This window comes from Microtus oregoni, unplaced genomic scaffold (assembly GCF_018167655.1).
Source record: "Microtus oregoni isolate MIOR12 unplaced genomic scaffold, Mior012 000011F_ref0000422, whole genome shotgun sequence".
Classification (NCBI taxonomy): domain Eukaryota; kingdom Metazoa; phylum Chordata; class Mammalia; order Rodentia; family Cricetidae; genus Microtus; species Microtus oregoni.
The window spans coordinates 11290206-11309309 of record NW_024543070.1 but is presented as its reverse complement, the minus strand read 5'-3'; the positions used below and the strand labels follow the sequence as shown (position 1 = coordinate 11309309).

General features: G+C 42.3%; 1 protein-coding gene across 1 annotated transcript in view; it reads left to right on the top strand.

The window, feature by feature from the left end:
* Window positions 1-19104, top strand: part of LOC121453542 (serine/threonine-protein kinase 32A) — a 109857-nt gene that overhangs the window by 89386 nt on the left and 1367 nt on the right. Inside the window, exons 7-11 of the mRNA XM_041660409.1 lie at window positions 2325-2414; window positions 11897-11994; window positions 15280-15396; window positions 16794-16919; window positions 18330-18458. Of these exons, the coding sequence (XP_041516343.1) occupies window positions 2325-2414; window positions 11897-11994; window positions 15280-15396; window positions 16794-16919; window positions 18330-18458 (560 nt within the window). The remainder of the gene's footprint in view (window positions 1-2324; window positions 2415-11896; window positions 11995-15279; window positions 15397-16793; window positions 16920-18329; window positions 18459-19104) is intronic.

Sequence of the window (19104 nt, the reverse complement as noted above, 5' to 3'; positions counted from 1 at the left end):
GGTTTTGTGACAGAACACATAGCATAGTGGGAGATTTGGAATCTGAACCAAAGTGTCAGAAGAGCAATGTCTAGATCCTAAACCAGTCTCTAGATCTTAACCTCAATTCCGCCATTTCTGGATCCTATGAACTTAGCTAAAACCAGTCACCTATACAACAGGGGGCACTTCCCTGGGACAGGCTGAGACAGCATTGTAAAAAGTGAAGGAATCATGCACAGATGTTAATAGATATTCGTCATTCATTCAGTCAAACTGAGCAGAGAGACAGTCAGTGCTGCCTGGGTTTGCCTTCTTTGGCCAGTATCCCCCATTCTTACTTTGTAGTCTTGTGAAACAGTCTCAGTATTCCACTGAGCCAGGTCTTCTTTCAAAACAATAATATCAAACTCTCTGTGACTTCAGTGTTACCTGAAGAGTTTGTTTAAATGCTAAGACATGGACCTTAGTGTTTCTGATCCAGAAAGTATAGAAAGGCTCAGAGTTCTGCAATTCCTACAAGTTCTTGAGTGACACTCATGCTTCTGGCCCAGAGAACAGGCTTCAGGAATTGGGTGTATTCAAAGCATTCTTTACACTCTACTTCAACATACGTGTAGGCAACCTTGTACTGATTATAGAAAACCTCAAGTTTTAGGGAAGGGTTTCATGCCTGACCACTCATGACCATTTTCTGGAGTTTCTCGTTTTCAATGCAGACGTCAGACTTTCCTGGCAGTCTAGCTGTAGTTGGAGGGAAGTGAGACACAGGCCCATGTGCTTTGCCAGTCTGTGCCTTAACTTCTGCTAATGATTGACAATAATTCTGGTGCCCTGACGGGTGCGGGGCTGGGTCTCCCATAGTCCCTGCTGTCTTTCATTTTCCCTTAACCTTACCTAGTAAGAAGACAGCAGTTAGAGAGCCCAGGTGACTTTTTCCAGGTGACATCTGGTTAGTGGTGGGGACTAGACTTAAAGTCACGCATCCCTGTTCTAGAGAACAGGCTTGTAATGGGAGATTTCAGGCCCACTTAATTTGTATCAATTTCCAAAGTTGTCCAATATTTGGAGCACGAACTATGGATTAAATAGAAGAAAAAAGAAACCGAGACCCAGAACTATGGTAGAGAGCTATTGACCTCATTCATTGATGTGATTTGGTAAAGAAAACTCACTTCCATTTGGATGAATGCTGCTGCTTCGACCTTATGAAAATGCCATGCAAACAAAAAGCAAGTGCTTTCTGCACAAAACAGAACCATGTTGATAGAGAGAGTGAGGGTCTTCCTTGGTGATGGGCTAGACGTGGCCAGAAGCAGACTGTGGAGTTTGATGTGGGGAGTTTGAACTGAGGATCCTGGAAGGAGAATAAATTGGTACTCCCTCTGTAATCCCATCTCCATCAAAGCAGCAGGCACATGTAAATGGGAAGGCCAACACTTCCAGCTCCTAGGAAGGCAGATAACTGTTGTGCCAACAGATAACATACAAGTTTGGCTTAAGTTTACTGCCCTGCCCATTTCTTCCTTCTAGCTGTAAATGCCAGAACCCTGGAACATTATGTAGGGTATATTTCCTACCAAACTCAAGTGCTCCACACACATTTTATTGCTGTGTGTTACAGCCCAAAGAGACCTGTTTATTGCTGTGTTTCACAAATCAAAGGGTTCCAATGCATCATATAATCTACCACTATATTTTTAAGTGGAGAAATTTAGGCTCAATGTAGGAAAAGAACAGGTCTGTTAGGGACAGAGATCTGGACACAGACTATGTCTCCTGGCCCCCCAATTTCTTTAAATAATATTCTGAATTTTGCCTGTTGTCCTTTGATAGAATTTACTTTGTTAGAGTTCACTGGAGGCAACCTGCCCTGTCTGCCTCCCCCATACAAATGGGGTCTTAGAAAAACAAGGAGAACAGCAACAACAAAATGTGTATCCATATCTGTGCCAGGAAATAGTAATTTCCCCATAAGAGATTATGGGGATTGTGATGCTTTCAGAGGCCCTGGCTGTCGCCTATATGGTATATACAGGATAAGCAATCTAGACTGCTGCCAGCAGACAATAATGCCCAGAAGAGTTTCTGGAGCATGAACTCACCTACCAAAGCTCAAATAGTCTGAGGTTGAACTACACGTTTATAGTCAGATACTAATGGCTGTGTATCATATTTCGGCTGCTGCAGTGGTTTAAAGCCTCATTGGTCTTGAGGATAGAATAAGGGGACTTTTATAGCCTGCACTCATTGCTAAGCATCCAGATCTTCCCACTTATTAGATGAGGGACTATTTGTCTAGGTTGAAGGGGTTTAACATTCTCCTGGTCTTCCTCTCCCCACAGGGCATGTGCACATCACAGACTTCAACATTGCTGCTCTGCTGCCCAAGGAGACTCGGATTACCACTGTAGCTGGCACCAAGCCTTACATGGGTGGGTATGAGCAGCTTCACAAGTGGTTTTCATTTGTAAGAACATATCTGGTGTTTCCAATTCTTCTAGATACCATTTGCTGAAGGTCATATTCTTAAGGACTTGCACTTGGAGCAGACAAATTCCTTTCTGGTTGGCTTTACCTAGGGGACTACCGATGTATGGGTCTGAAGTAAGGCAGAGCCATCTGCATTAGCAAGTTACATGGTTGGATTTTGATTCAATAGGGACATCGATCACCTTCTGCAAATTCTATTTTATGACCTAATCAGTTGTCTATCGACTTCCGAACAAAAGTATGAATTTAGTCAGTGGCTAATTACCTATGTCTGTGAAAGGATTTTAACATGATAGTGACCCATTTAAAAGCAATACGTACAATACGTACCTCATGCCAGTAGGAGAGATACAAAACAAATCACACAAAGGAACCAGAAATAAGTCAAATCATAACACATAGCAAGAGTAATTTTAGCACTGTATAAATAATATTGTATGCATGCACAATGTGCTAAAGTTTTCAAGGTACTTCCACAGTTCTAGGATTAGCTTCAATTTTGTTTTCACAGCAATCTCATGAGTTAAGTTTTTCTTAAAATAATTTATGCCTAAGAACTGTTCCATTATGTGCATGCCTCCATTTACAGTGATATATGGAACTGATTTTTGTCTTGACAATTAAGAATTTAACAGTGCAGGGCTAGGAGTCAAATAGCCCATAAAATCTACATTTAATTGTAGCAACAAATCAGCTCCAAATTCCATCTTCAATTGTCAGTGCTTTCCTCTGCAGAGAAATACTGTTTTCATAGAACTTGCTGCACCCCTATCTGCTCTGGAAAAATCTAGAGATTTTCTGTTTATCAGCAGACATGTTATTCTCACAGTAGTGAAATACATGCCTTTTCCATATCACCCCTAAAGACTTGAGTTGATTCTCATCTGTAAAAGGAGACTGCAGGTTCATTTCCAGGCCGCCCAAACCCAAATAAACACATAAAAAACATATTAATTACAACACTGTTTGGCCAATGGCTCAGGCATATTACTAGCTAGCTCTTACAACTTATATTAATCCATTTCTATTCATAGGTGTATTGCCATGAGGTTGTGGTTTACTGGCAAGGTTCTGGTGTTCCTTCAGCAGCTACATGGTGTCTCCTTTTGACTTCACCTCCTCTCTTTCTATTTCTCTTCTAGCCTGGCTATATTTGGTCCTACCATAGGCCAAATAATAATAAAACATATCACAGTATACAGAGGGGAATTTCACATCACTCATCATCTGTTAATTCTTGATTTGATTATAATAACAGGATCTTAGCAATCAGATTGGGGTTAGGTATCTGTCTGCTGAACTTGCTGTTTCCTGAGTTCACTGATCCTAGTTGTTCATGAGGGTTTGTTGACTGTAGAGACAAGTATTAGCAGTAGAAGACAGAACTTGACTGTTTTTGGTGGGGAGGGGATAGGTGAAACTCGTGGTCCAGCTTCACAGGGGTAACAATGCTGGGTTACAGCTTACAAAGGAGACTCACGTCTGCATGGCTCACTGGAGATGCCAACAGTTGCAGTACAGGCTAACTGCTCCAGGGTAGATCCTCTGTCATCATTAGGCTTAGAAAGTCATTGGGTCCCTGCTGTGCAAGCTAAATTGACAAGCTCTGCCAGCCCTGTCACGGACTCATCATTGCTGCAGTAGGATGTCATGGTCCCTTTTACATGTTTAAACACAAGCAGTGCTTGCTAGGAAACAAGAGATGAAGATGTTGTTAGAGCCAGCCCAGTCCTCTATCCCTACTCTGAGGTGGGGAAATCCAGCCTGATGAGGTGGGTGACTGAGCTCTGAGAGACTGCTGTCAGAATTCAGCACACTGGATTTTAAGACGTTTGAAGCCTTATAATAAGCAAAGGGATTAAACTTGATTAGGTCTTGATGATTGATAAGCTATCCATGGGGTGGGGGTGGGGTACCAACTTGTTAAAGCATGGCGTTAAACAATGCAGGGTTACTGGCAGACACAGGAGAAGGAAACCCACTCTCTTCTAGGCCAGCTCTCTTAATTAGTTAGGATATTAAAGCTGTTGATGCTGAAGGGATTCAGAAAGGGGCAGAGTGAATGTCACCAGCTAGATGTGGCCAGAGAATGTCATAGGAAAAGGTCTGAACTTGGAAAAAAAAATCAAGGAAATGAACAATACCACTTTCAATTTTTTCTTGCCAGTTTTTCATTCTCTTTCCTCCACATGATTAGGGGGCGGGGGTCCCTCTTACATGAAAGGCCATCACAAGATCTTCTCTCTAAAGAAAAAAGAAGCCTTATTTTATGTAACATTTGAACAACTGCAGATTTCATGGCTTTCAATGGCCAGTGGGGGAATAAATTTCTTTTGTCGCTTCTAATATAATGGACACACAATTCAGCCCATTTTTCTGCCTAAAACCCACGGCACTCTAGTTATAAAAGGGACTATCCAAGCCTGCTGGTCTGTCCAGTTTATTTTCTGGGTTTCCTGGGTTTCCATATTATAGGCTATTTTCTTGGCGCCAAATCATAAAGTGTGCATCTGGGGTTTCTAGGGATGGTTTCCATGGTGACAGAGTACTGGGAACACAACTTTCCTCTCCCCAGTCCTTTTAAGTATAATATCTGTATAATTTAATTTTTTTCACAGTTGTCATTTCTGGCATCTTCATGGAATAGAACTAGGAAATTGGAGTCCAGACACGAGGCCAGGCACTGTCAGCTTTCATGTTTCCAGCGGGCAATTGCTAGTGTTTATTTATCCAACTCTTCCTGTGGACCAGACAATGTGTCCGATACTTTACATCCATTTAGTCATTCATGTTTCCCAAAGTGCCCTATGATGCTGGCTATACTTATCGTGGTTAAGCAAAGACACTCAGCAATTTGATGTGATCTTCATGGTAACAATTAGTCATCTTGGGATGAAAATCTTAGACTTATGTCAAGCTTTGTCTGGCTTCAGATATTGAGAGGCACAAGGGGTGAAGTGTGTGCTGGGTCATTTCCACTCCTGGCCCTTCAGGAGCTGAACTAGTTCTGTTTGTCCATCATGTTGGGAATGTTTCCCACTGAATTCCAAAAGAATGTGTGAACGACATAGCCTATGGCTTTATCTTCATCTACTTTTGTCTTTTTTAAAAATATCTCTTTTCATGAAGGATTCTGACTAGAAGCCTGCCTTCTCTTTTACTCTATCTACTGGTAATTTACTAGCACTTACTTTATAGTGCTGGTGTAGAATGCTAGCAATTAACTAGAGAGAAAGGAAGGTAGGAAGAAAGGAAGGAAAGAAGGAATGATGGAAAGAAAGAAGAAGAAAGACCTGAGAAGACAGAGTCCAGGATGAAACAACAAGATGAGGGGCGTGTCCTTCATAAGCTCTTACCTTCTGCCCTCCTGTTCCAGCTCACTGCTCTAGCTCCTCCTTCATCCCCATCTTAGAACTGAGTATAATCCAGATCACTTAGAAGGTCACCAGTTAAAGCTTTCTCCTTTATACTGAGGAGGTGTGTGTGTGTGTACGTGAATGTGAGGAGGGGTGTGTGTGTGTGTGTGTACATACGTGAATGTGCGTGCCCGTGCGTGTGTGTGTGTGTGTGTGTGAGAGAGAGCACGAAAGTCCACTAAGAAAAAAGTGCAGAATGCTGACAAGCGAAGAAGAAAATAATTCCTGCACCAATTGATGTTTATAGATTCCTTTTGAATGTTTTTCTGTGTACAAACACATTTACCTTTTCACTTTTAGAAGGTGGATTAGACCAAATTTCTTTGATGAACAATTGCTGTCATGTAGTGAGCATCCATAATGTCCCAGGTGTTTTGTTAAGTCTTTAATATTCATTATATCATTAAAACAGCTCCATGAGACAGATCTTACTGTGATTTTTATTCATACATTAGGAAGTCCAACCCAGAGAGAAAATAGCATGATCATATCCCCGAACAAGTGATTGGCAGAGCATGAAATGAAATCCAAATCTAGAAGCATCGAGCCTGGAACATTTGGGGAGATGGCGCTGATAACGATGTAATGACTGACATTCACTAGCACGCTGGGTACATTCTGAGAACATGCTTTAGATCGCTCGCTCTAAAAACAATTCAGTAAGGCAATAACTGTGGCTGCTTCCACTTTAGAGGTGAGCAATCTCAACAGTCAGGACACAGGTCCAAGGAAGGATTAAAAGCATGGTCTTAGTGAACAGTTCTCAGCCTGTGGGTTACAACCTCTTTAGGGAGAGGGATCTAATGACCCTTTGATGGGAGTCATTTATCAGACATTCTGCATATCAGATATTTACATTATGATTCACAACAGTAGCAAAATGACAGGAAGTAGCAATTAGAATAATCTTATGTGTGTGTGTGGGGGGGGTCACCACAACATGGGAAATTGTATTAGAGGGTTGTATAATGTGAATTCTAATTGGTCTTAATAATAAAAACCCAGAGTTAGATATCAGGGTAAATGCTGAAAGATCAGAGAAACAGAGGGGGCAAGATCCTGTCTCCAGAAATCCCCAGACTGAATGCCTTAAGCTCCCGCCATATATTCCTCTCTCCACCCAGCCATATCCCTTCCTGTCTTTACCTCCCTAGTATTAGGATTAAAGGCTTGTGACTCCCAAGTACTGGGATTAAAGGTGTGAGCCACCACCATCCCTGGCCTTCTTTCTCTTTGAGACTAAATCAATCTAGTGTAGCCCACAGTGGCCTTGACCTTGTAGAGATCCCTCTGCCTCTGCCTCCCCAGTGCTGGGATTAAAGATGTGTGCCCCTCCTGTCTGGCCTCTATGGCTGACTAGTGGCCAGCTCCACACTCTGATCCTCAGGCAAGTTTAGCATGTTAGAGCACAAACAAAATATCACCACAGGGTTACAGCATTGGGAAAGTCGAGAAGCACTGCTCTAAGCTGTCTGATAGCCATGGGTCCAAGCAGTCCACACACCTCTCCTGGAAACGGTACCCTCTTCCCCCTGCCCACTTAGCCTGAGCCTTGTCCGACAACGAACTCTGCTCATTTTCCTGTGTCAGGACATAAAGCCCACGTTCTGCACCATGTGCTGCAGACGAGAGGGCCCCGCTGTGGTGTGTGTAGTTTCCTCTGCTGTTGAATACTTGGTTGCTTCTCACTGTGAACTGTCCTTTTGTCATAGATATCTTGGTTCTTGGTAGTAGAATCATTTCCATCAACTTGATTATTTCTTGTCATGAATATTGTCATAAAATAATGTCTTCTACCCTTGAGTATCATCGAGCGTAACTTGGGTTTTTATCAATCTAAACAAGAGTAAGGGCCATCAAGATGGCTCATCAGGGAAAGTGGCCCACTGCCAAGCTGATGACCTGAGTCAGATCCTTGGAACCCACAGAGTTGAAAGAAAGAAGTGACTTCTACAAGCTGTCCTCTGACCATGACATTCACATCATGGAATGGAATGTGCCCATGCCTGTACACACACACACACACACACACACACACACACAAAGGCAAATGTGTGTTGTAATTCATAGTTGCTTCAATTGATTCATTCACACTATATATTTAAATATACTGTACTCAATAAACATACAAGTTTTACCTATTAGCTAAAATTACCACTGCAAAAAAGAATTCCTGCTTACAAAGCACACATGCCAATGTCTCTCCCTGAAGGCTGGTTTCTACTCATGCTGGAAGAGCGTAACACACATACTTCCCTGCATCCTCACCCGTGCCCAGTTATCAAGACCCCAACCTCCCAAATACCAGGAGAAGCAGACCTCACTGTCACGTCAGAACCCATCTCTGTGACTATATATATTGCCTGTCCATAGACTCTGCTTATTTTCTTATTGATCCCGTTTTTCTTCCCTACTTTGTGCTTCTTAGTGATTACTTAAATAATACCTGCCTGTATGTATCGGGGACATGATTTCTAGCTCCTAGTGTGCGGTATTTGTGGTGTGCACGAGTTCTTTGTCTCCTTAATTTGTTGGTTGTGAGATTCAGGTTTGGGGGCCGAGTCTTGCCGTGTTGCTCTGGCTGGTCCAGAACTTTCAATGTAGCTCAGACTTTAAACAAGCAGGAGTCTCCTTGTTTGTCTCCTGAATGCTGGGATTGCACGCATACACAATGAGCTCCTCATTTATAAGCTCTAACTACTCACGTTTGTGTGGAGGGCTGGGATTCACGCCCAGGGCCTGGCTCATGTGAAGCATGTGTTCAGTCTTTCAAGTTTGCATGTGGACCTGCTTTAGGGTTTCTGTCCTGGATGCAATTCTTAGCTAGATCTTCTTATTCCAGATCTTAGATTTGTCTACTTAGTACTTTATTATTTTATTCATTTTTACTTATTACCAATTCTATACTACATTCACTGGACGTATATCTAATAAGTCTTATGCCATTTTTGTTAGGTTATTAATTATTTGGAAATTCTGTGTAAAATCACAACCCTCCAATGCTTATTTGAAAATCATTCCTCATCATCTAAATAACTTCAGATACTAATATCTGTACTCTGGGGTTTTCAGTATTAATTGCCATAGCTTTATAATATACGGGATATAAGATGTTTTTCTGTTCTTTTTCCAAAGCGCATCATTTGCACACTTTTTGAGGTCATATCTGAATTTTTTTATTATATTATAGAACTATTTGGGGGGGGACCCTTTCTGACAAAAACCTGATGCCTAGGCTTTAAACTCTAAATCTGACCATCATCAAATACCCAATTAAGCATATGAATTGTAGCAAGCCTACAATGAATTTCAATGGAAATTCATTTGAAATTGCAATGAGATAAAATGGCACGTGCGACAAGTCAGTAATAACCCCAAGTGTGGAAAAGAGTGTTGAGCAAAGGGGGCTTTGGCTGCTGGTCTCGGTATGAGCAGCACAGCCCTTTGATGGGTATGTGAAATGCACAGCCCTATCTCCAGCCCATCTGCTCCTGACAACACCACCAGTGATACAGGAATACAGCAGCACAGGAGTGGTCCAGGCAACATTGTTTGCTATACTCCCAAATGTAAAATAGCTCCAACAGCTATCCACAAGAGGGCAGGTACGTAAATCACCATGTATCCATGTAGTGCTAAGTTCAACAAACTAAATTGCCTAGCAGTTTGGATCAATCACAAACAACTATTTTTGGGCTGAAAAGGTGTCATGCAAATGACTTGGTAGGATGTGTTCCTTCACTTTCTCTCTCTCTTTTACTTTGTTGGCTTTATTGTAATTGCTTGAAACAAATTAAGTAAATGGTTTTGCAGTCCCTCATTTCATTAATTCGTAGCCCCAGGGAAATATATATCATATAGACAAAATTAATCTGTTGCTTAGAAATTCATGTGCCATTATAAAAATCAACATTATTCAATGAAAATTCAGGGTGGTGAGTTCTAAGCAGAGTGGGAAGGTTAGTTGTAGTGGTGGGAGCAAGACTGTGCTTCTTGATGGGGACGATGGTTACAGGGGCACTGGCCTCTAAATAGTCCTTTGTTTCTTTTCTGTTTCAGATGCTTTCTGAATGTGTATATTGAAAAACTCTTTAAAAAGGAAAAAAGTTCCAAACAAAAGACCTCTTGTCTATTCGGAGGGAAAGCAATGCTTTCCCAGTTCTGTTGGGCTTCTCTCAGGAGCAAAGGGAGTCAGGAAATCAGAGCAAGGAATCAGAAAAAGGCCCTCAGCATCTCCCATTGCCACCTGCCTGCTTGAAGGCCTAAAATGTCCCAGCACTTTTGTGTGTTGTCATGGTTTCTCTTCTTAAATGTCCATCGCGCTACCTCAGGGCTTAGCACAACATGAATGCTGGTTTAGTGAAGGAGCACATATACAGATGCCTTCATGTTTGAAAGCAGAGCAAATGGCAGACATGTGCTCATACACTTGAATATAAAAAAGAACAGTCATGCCTCCTCCAAGGATGGTTTGATATGAGAGAGTCCAGGGCTTTGGTAGTGTAATATTTACTTTGTTTGGTGTTTCCTAACAACATGGTCTCTGCCATGCTTCTGAATGCCCGGATGTCCTCTTAAGTGCAGTGTTTGACACCTGTCTCCTGAGAGATGATTTGTGGTACGATCCTGAAGAAGGAACACAAACCTACAGTTCATTCTATCCAGGAATAGGAACACTGAGGGGTCAGGGCCATTGTCTCCCCAGTTCCACTGGGACTTTGAACTTGAAGAAAGGACACTGTGATCCGTGAAACATGAATTCACCAGGGCATGAGACCCACTTAGTTCTCCAGCATAGAGCCCTTAGAGCCAGTCCTGAGCATCAGGATGTCTATATGCTACCCTTGGAATGGGAAGCTGTCCACAAAAATCTAGCTAGAATTCAAGCTCACAGGTAAACAGGTTTGTATAAACAGGCAATGTCCTCAGGATTTCCTTTGCCCAGTCAGTACCTTACTGCAGGAGGTGTGGCATCAACTCTTTGTAGCTTTGAACTAGGTAAACTCCTCGACTGTTATGGTCATTTGCTTCTGATTCTTTGTTTTGATTGTTTTGCAAATGCCAGACACTGTGTTGACCTTTGGACAGGCATGAACTCATTTAATTTCTAAACTGATAAAAAGAATTATTTTTAGTGTTCTGATCTTGCTGGGGCAGGAATTACGCTGTGCCCACTGATTTGCTCATGAACACCGTAAATAGTAGGGGCAGCCTTTGAACCCAGCACAGGCACAGAGATAATGGTCACAAGTCTGGTGGCTTCCGTGTTCACTCATCTGTTTGATAAGTTTCTATCTACTGACTCTGAGTGCTAGGTTCTTGACTAGACAGTGTGTAACTTAGTGAGCAGCAGCCCCATAGCTGTCCTTGCTCGGTCCTTCATGTCCCCTGACCTAAACATTAGGAATCAAGTATAGTCTTAGAAATGTATAACTAAGTGCATAGAGACGGCCTGAGGGCTCACCTCTAAGGTTCAATTGATGCTGACTCTGCTTTCCAGTACAGTCAATTCAGAGAACTAGAGTTATAAAGTAGAAACCTCCCATGGTTATTGCAAAGTGTTATACTTCATTGAGTGCCCTCTCTCCTTTCCCCCCTGTTCTCATGCATAGAAGAAAGCTGCATTCACCCCCTTGATGCTGCCAGGTGTCCCCAAGTCAATGCATGTCTTCCTCCAACTCTAAGCATTGTTTGAGATTGCTAAATAAATTCAGCTCCTTTAATGTAGACTTTGCAGATGAAGACAGTGTAAAGGTTCTAAAGAAGAAAAGAGTTTGTCCACTAAGGTCTGCGCATGTCTGCTTGTGTTAGCTGATGAACGGGACTGCTGGGCGAGCTAAGAAATTAGAAAGTGCTGCCTGCTGCGAGCAATCCACCACTGAATAATAAACAACTGTGGGAGTGTTTACACCTTCCAGGCTTGCTGATTCTTCTTGGGAGGAATGTGTTGGGGAAATAGATTGATTGGCATCTCAGGGAGCAAAACTAACCTTTTCCGTGTTTTGCAGCTCCTGAGATGTTCGGCTCCAGGAAGGAAACAGGCTACTCCTTCGCTGTTGACTGGTGGTCCCTGGGGGTGACAGCTTACGAGCTGCTAAGAGGCCGGGTACAGTTGAACCACATGTTCTCGTTTCGTATTATTCTAGAAAAACAATGTTTTCAAGATCTGCTTCTGTATGTCTATGTATGTGTGCCCGAGTGTGTGTTATGTACCCCACGTGTGTGCAGTGCCTACAGAGGCCAGGAAAGGGCATTGGATGCTTCGAAATTGGAGTTACATGTGCCTGTGAGCCACCTTGATGTGGGTGCTGGAATCTAAACCCAGGTCCTTTGCAAGCAATCAGGCTCTTAATCACTAAGCTACCTCCCCAGCCCCTTCAGGTTCTGTTTCAGAATGCAAGAATGCATTATTTGCTAAGAACCAAGCAGTTTATTTGAAATCAGAAAACACCTATGCTGTCTGGTGTTAACAATACCTCTTGAGACCTCTGCACAGATGAATTCAGTGTTCTCTATGTGCTGCTGAATCTGTCAGTTAATATTAATTCTACAGTTAAGTTAATAATATGGATATCAAAAACTGATAAAATGAAATCAATAGGCCTCACTCTCTTGGGTAAATCTACGTGTGCGTTTAAAGAAAATCATTTTTAGTCACTGGACAGGGCTTTCATTCAAACACACCTCTCCATCAACCTGAGAGTTGTTGGCACCAGACAACCTGCGCCCTGTCTTTTCGGTCCCATGTCTGACGTGGCTGCTGGGTATGAGTTCCCTAGCAAGCTGGAGTAGTGGCCTTTTCAGTGAAAATATTTCTCAAGCGAGAAACTCTTCCCTAGAAAAAGGTTCAGAGAAAAATAGTAAAAATTATATTTTACGCAATTACTACAAATTAATACGGAATTCAGATACCCCGCAAAGTTTTATCGTAGTTAGCCCAGCCTACCAAAATAGTGTACTGTGAACCTGGTAGCATAGAGTATTTATTTTCTTACAGCTCATAGAGGCTGGAAGTCCAAGTCAGAGAGTCAGAAACGCAGGGCTCTGGTGTCCTAACAACACAGAGAATGGAAGGGGTGGAGAGATGGGGGGGGGGGCGAGTAAAGATGTGGAGAGCACAAGAAGGCAAAGGGGAGAGAGAAAGGTCATTTAATCTTAAAATGTCAGTCTCTGCCTTTAGGACACATTCTGTCTCAAACTGTGCCACAGTTCCTGTCTTTAAATACCATCTTGTTGAGGGTTAGCACTCCAACATAAGACTGTATAAGGAACACACCCAGACCATGGCCTTTCTCTCTGGGTTCTCCGAAACCCACGTCCTCCTCATATGGAGCGTACACTCAATAAATTCCACTAGCAATAACATTTTCTCCCCCCGGCATCATCTCTTGAGTCCCAAGACTCATCTGAATACCATCCAGATCCATTGTGGATGGGACCCAGGACATGTTTCCTCCCGGAGCAGAATTCCCATGCACCTGGGAACCTAGAAAGCTGGACAAATCACATGCTTTCAAGCTATGATGAAGGGCAGAGACATAAATTAGACAGTCCCACCCAAGAAGAGACGAAAAAGAAAACCAGAAGGGGTCCCAAGTTCAAAGCAGCAGTCCAACCAGTTCTCTTTGACCGTAAAGACGGAACAGAAGATGTTCAGTTGTCTGTCACCTTCCCTTCCATCTAGCCCATTGTCTGTCCCCTTTACCTCCAAGAGATTGTCTCTGCCGGCATAATCGCCTCTGCCTTTGGAAGCCCGTGACTCACAAGCAGCATTTCCTTATCAATTAGTTGTTCAGCCTTATCCTTTATGTTCTCTTCAAAATAAGCAACATCCCCATGAGCTTGTATTTTGTCCTTTTTTAATTTTTTTTCTTTTCTTGGCTTTGTTTTGTTTTGTTTGCAGTGTTTTATACTGTGAATAGAGTCCAAACTTGCAAGTTTTCAGTTTCTGCTTCTTTATTGCTAAACAATTTTCATCTCTAATTCCCCTCTTTTTTGTGGTTCTTCGTGTGTCAGCTGGTCACATGACACAAGTCATGCCACAGAGAACTTTCCCTGTATTCCTGCCCCCATTTTCCCCAGCAGCCTCTCCCAGTGGTTCATTTTACTGGTGAAGTAGCTCCATCTTATACATGAAGGAACTGAGGGACAGAAAATGAATGACCTGGTTTGGCATTCAAAGCCTCTGACCTCCAACTCTAACCCGTGATTACATTGTAAAACCTTTTAATTGACTACTGGAAAAAACAAACATTTCTTCTTTCTCCAAATTGGTTTGTCCATCAGCGATTACTTAAACATCTGGGAAAGACCAATCATGTGATAAATGTGTGCACACACATTAACTGTCCTGTGATTAATCTAATGTGGAAGTCCTGTCCCTGTGCACATAATATCGACGCTGGTTTTAAGTTGCTTACAGTTTTCCTAGAAGACAGAAAAACCCAGTATAGAAGTTAACGATCGTAACGTCTGCCCTCTAGTGGACAGATGTAAAATAATCAGCAGCTTGTCTTTTAGTTAAGAAAATTTTTTTTAAATTTTAGAGTAGATTATAGTAACATGTTTCCAAATGAGATTTTCATACAAACTTCATTTTGATTTTAATTTCTTTTATTCAAGCCAAAACAATAGATGACAATGATTGTTCTGGAAAAGGTTTTGTTTGTTTGTTTAACCTTTTATCCCAGCATAAAGTTCCCCACAACAAACTTCATGGAAGCAGAGTATTAGACAATGAAACTGATATTTCTAAGCAATTTTCTGTCCTTAACCTTATCGTTATGTTTAATTTTTTACATTTTTGTTGTTGTTTATTTGTTTAAAAGCATCTCTCTCAGGTAGCATGGGCTTGGTTTAAACTCACTATGTAGCTGAAACCTGTCTTAAATTCCTGATCTTTCTGCCTCTATCTCCCAAGTCCTGGGATTACAACACATGCCACACCACCTAGTTTTTGTCATATTTCAGATAAGGCTGTGGGAAAATTCTGATCTGTTTGTAATCAACCTTATGTAATAATTTGAAGTTTTTCTCTTCATTATTCACTTTTTATATAAATATGCCTAAAAGCTATGAACAAAACACTTTGAAATCAGTACCTCAGAGACTGGTTCAATCCACTGAAATATTTTGTTTCGATCTGTAAAATAACAAGTTCTTAAAACTTAGGATATTTTGATGAAAAACTAAAGTCCGTGACATTTCTTTAAAAATCCGTAGAAATTCTGACAGCACTTGACCATGTACCCAATATGGCTACCTGTCAATCAACTCAAAGGGGTTCTTGTTGAGGTTTTATTATTTCAAAGTTTACCTTGTAAACACTTTCACGCGTTTTCCCACCTTTGACCTGTAAAAATGAAGGCTCTTTCTCTTTTTCTCCCTTAAGAGACCATACCATATCCGCTCCAGTACTTCCAGCAAGGAAATTGTGAACATGTTTGAGACGGCAATTGTAACTTACCCTTCTGCTTGGTCACAAGAGATGGTATCCCTTCTGAAAAAGGTGAGACAGGAAAAAGGACATTGGAAGGAAGTCAAGAAAGGAAGTGTACAGCCTGGTATAAGGTTAGAAGTCTAGATGTGGTCAGCAAAACACACATTTGTAGAATGGGTCTTGTGACTAATCATTTTCATGTATATGGCTTTCTTAGTTCAACCAATGGGTGCCTCTGGATATTTCAAGGCCTTGTCAAACTCAATGTGTCCAAAGTGTAATTCTTAATCTCCTTGGATTCCGTGGGTCTCTTTCAGTGTTCTCTTTCCCAGTGGCTGGTCCCTTCATGAGGGCTCAGTCATCATCTCCATATCTGGTCCATCATCTGATCCTAATTTACACTTTCAATCACCACTGTCACTTTAATGGCCCATCATCTCCGAGGCTTTGCTCTAGTTCAGCTGCTATCAAATCCTTGCAGATTCGTTGCCTGCTTCTGCCACTCCACTCTCTTTTCTTCTCTTCCCCATATTTCAGCGACTTCTTATTGGTCTTCAAATAAAGATCAAACGAAATTGTGTATTATACCAGTTACAAATAGCCTCTCAAACTTTGTGAATCTGGCCGCCCTTTGGTTGGTTTGGTTGTTTTGCCTTCTCCTCCAATTCCTTAGATAATATCACCACGAGGTTTTACATGTGATAGTCTCTCCTGGATCACTGCTTCACACCTTAGCTCTTCTAGCACCTTCTCATAGTTTTATGAGATCAATACAACTTCACGTGATTTTCTGACTGACAATGGCCCATACATTGCTTTCTACAACTCCATTGTAAGTACAGAAACCAAGAGAAGCATTTTGACACTGCTCTGTCAATACTACATTGCCACGTTGTCAATGGATGTGTCTCCTTGAGCAGTGAATGAGCTTATTTAGCTACTGTTGAGTTGAAGTCCTATGTTGTATGTGGTCTGGAGTTGCATGTGAGCCCAGTACAGTAAAATCACATATTGGCTTCAATGGGTCATAAACTGGTGCAACAATACAAAGAAAAAAAGGTTGCTACCCATTTTACATCATTTGTAGACACAGCTTCAGGTCTCAGCTCTGTAAAGCCATGTTTACTTCATACTGTTTTTCATGATTTGAGCTTGGTAAGCTAAGATTTAGAAATCTGTCTTGCCTAGCAGGAGAGTCAGGAAGGGAAGTTCTATTGGATTCCAGGGACAATCCATTTGACTCATCATGTAACAAGCACTACTTCTAGTGTCATTCCAAAGCATGCACTCTCCACAGGATTTGCATGTGGGTAGGAGAAGGAGGTCACTGTCTTGTCAAACCGCTTGCTTGATCTCTGCTGCAAGGAACTCCCTTTGGATGCTTCGTGCAGAACACTTAGGGGGAAATTTTGGGGTTCACCTATCTGGTCTTCCTTGTGACAATGATGTTTGTATTTCATTGGCAGCTACTTGAACCTAATCCAGACCAACGATTTTCCCACTTGACTGACATTCAGAGTTTCCCTTACATGAGTGACATGAACTGGGATGCAGTGCTTCAGAAGAGGCTCATTCCAGGCTTCGTTCCAACTGTAAGTCCAGTCTAACAAGCCCTAATAGCTCCCACCCTCTGTCCACATTACTCTGTGTACAAGTTCATGCAGGGCCTTATTTGATGATCCCACCAGGAATGGAAAAATGCCCCAGGACTAGTTTTACAGTGGAGAAAACAGAGAGATACATGGAGTAAATTGACACCCCCCCCCCCCAAATCACACAACTGGCCAGAAGCTAAACTGGGGTTCCAATCTAGGGAGTTGATGTCTGGGCTTCTAGGTTGTAGCCATGATTTGTGCTGTAAGAGGTTCTAGTCTCCCAAATAGTTATTTCCAGAAATATGCTGGTTGAAAAGAGCAATCTCTTTTCTTCTTGCAAGGAAGTAATCTTTGCTGTCCTTGGAAATCTGTGAGTTGCTTAGTGGGAAACTTCACCCCCAGGATCATTCCTCTTCTTTTCTAAGATTTACTGTATTGACCATAGTTTTAAGAGCTAGTAATTGCAGAGAGATAACTCCCATGGGGTGAGTACCAAACAAGTGTCTCTGTGTCCCACTGCACACGGCTGGATTAAGCTTAGGCAGGGCTACTCCTAATGCTTCTCTCTCCTCTCTGTCTTGGATGTGAGTTGTACCACTGGGCAGAGAAACATTGGCAAGAATGATGTGCTCCCACAGGCTCTTGAATTTTCTGTTCAAGTCCAAGTGAGGCACTTGTTATGGGGACACGAACACATGTTCAGTGCACATGTGTTGCACTGAACGGCTGGATAAGATGTCCAGTGAGTTTGTCAAGTAAAAGCCCTGTAGAAGAAAGGAGGGAGCGGGGAGGCAACATTCAAGAGTATAAGTGTCTACCTTCGTGAGCAACAGGAAAGCGGGGAGACATTTGTACTTGGGTGCATACTGAGGTAAGTATGTGGGACCTTGGATAGCACCTGATGCAAACACAAACTCCCTTCTGTTAGCCACTCCTGATTCTTGTGAGAGGCTCCACCTTATAGATCGTGGGTCTTTCTGATAACCTAACTCATTTGAAGAACCTGGCAAGTGGCAAATTCTTGGCCTCATGTTCAGAAATCCTGATGTTGAAAGTTGGTTGGTGACCTTGGCAGCTGAACAAGCAATGGCCATGGTTCTGATCTATGCGGTCATTGGAACAAACTAAGGAACCCAAGAGCTCAAACCTTAGAAATATTATTTTAATATGGTCTCCTCCATTACTCACTGAGGGATAGTTAGAAGCATATGAAAATAAATAAACTATACAATCAAAGACTATAAATGACAAGGCTGGCAGTCAGTGCTATAAAACCTCAGCGGCCATTCAAGTTTTTATGCTTGAACTGTTCCCCTTAGGACTAAGTACTGTTCTCTGTATTAGGTTTATACAGTCTTAGGAATGATGCAAGCCTCTAAGGACTGAGCCATGCTTTCCTCTTTACAGAAAGGCAGGCTCAATTGTGACCCTACTTTTGAACTGGAAGAAATGATTTTGGAATCCAAACCTCTTCATAAGAAAAAGAAGCGCCTGGCCAAAAAAGAGAAGGAGATGAGGAAATGCGACTCCTCTCAGGTAGGTGGGTTCCCCCTCAAGCCAGGTAAGGGCAGTTCATTCCAGAGCTGCTGTGGGGAGGTCATCTGGAAGCCTGCTTTTCCCTGGTGTTAGGGGTTTATGGTAATGAGATAGGCACAGCTGCCATGGCCCCTAGACTGTCTGTACCTTCTTGTTGACAAGCACCAAGCAGCACCAGAACATGGGTCCCCAGGCTTTGAAGGACATCATCTTAATTTCCCATCATGTCTCCCGAAAGGTGTGGTACAGGCTGCTGAAGGGGCATGTACAGGACTCCCTGACAGGGGCACGGACGGTGGGTTAACCACTACTGTGTTAGCAGTTGTTGACAGAGGTTTCTCTCCTGCCCTGTTCCCACAGTCACTAAGTCCCAAAGAAACATACAGGGGTTTACATTAATTACAAACTGATTGGCCCAGTAGCTCAGACTTCTTATTAACGCTTATCACTTCTATTAGCCCATTATTCTTGTCTATGTTAGCCACATGGCTCATTACCTCATTCAGAGAGGCAGTCACACCTTGCTTCCTCTGCATCTGGGTCACGACTGCAGACCAAGCTTTCCTCTTTCCAGAATTCTCCTGTTCTCACTGCCCCACCTCTACTTCCTGCCTGGTTGTCACACCTATACTTCCTACTTAACTAC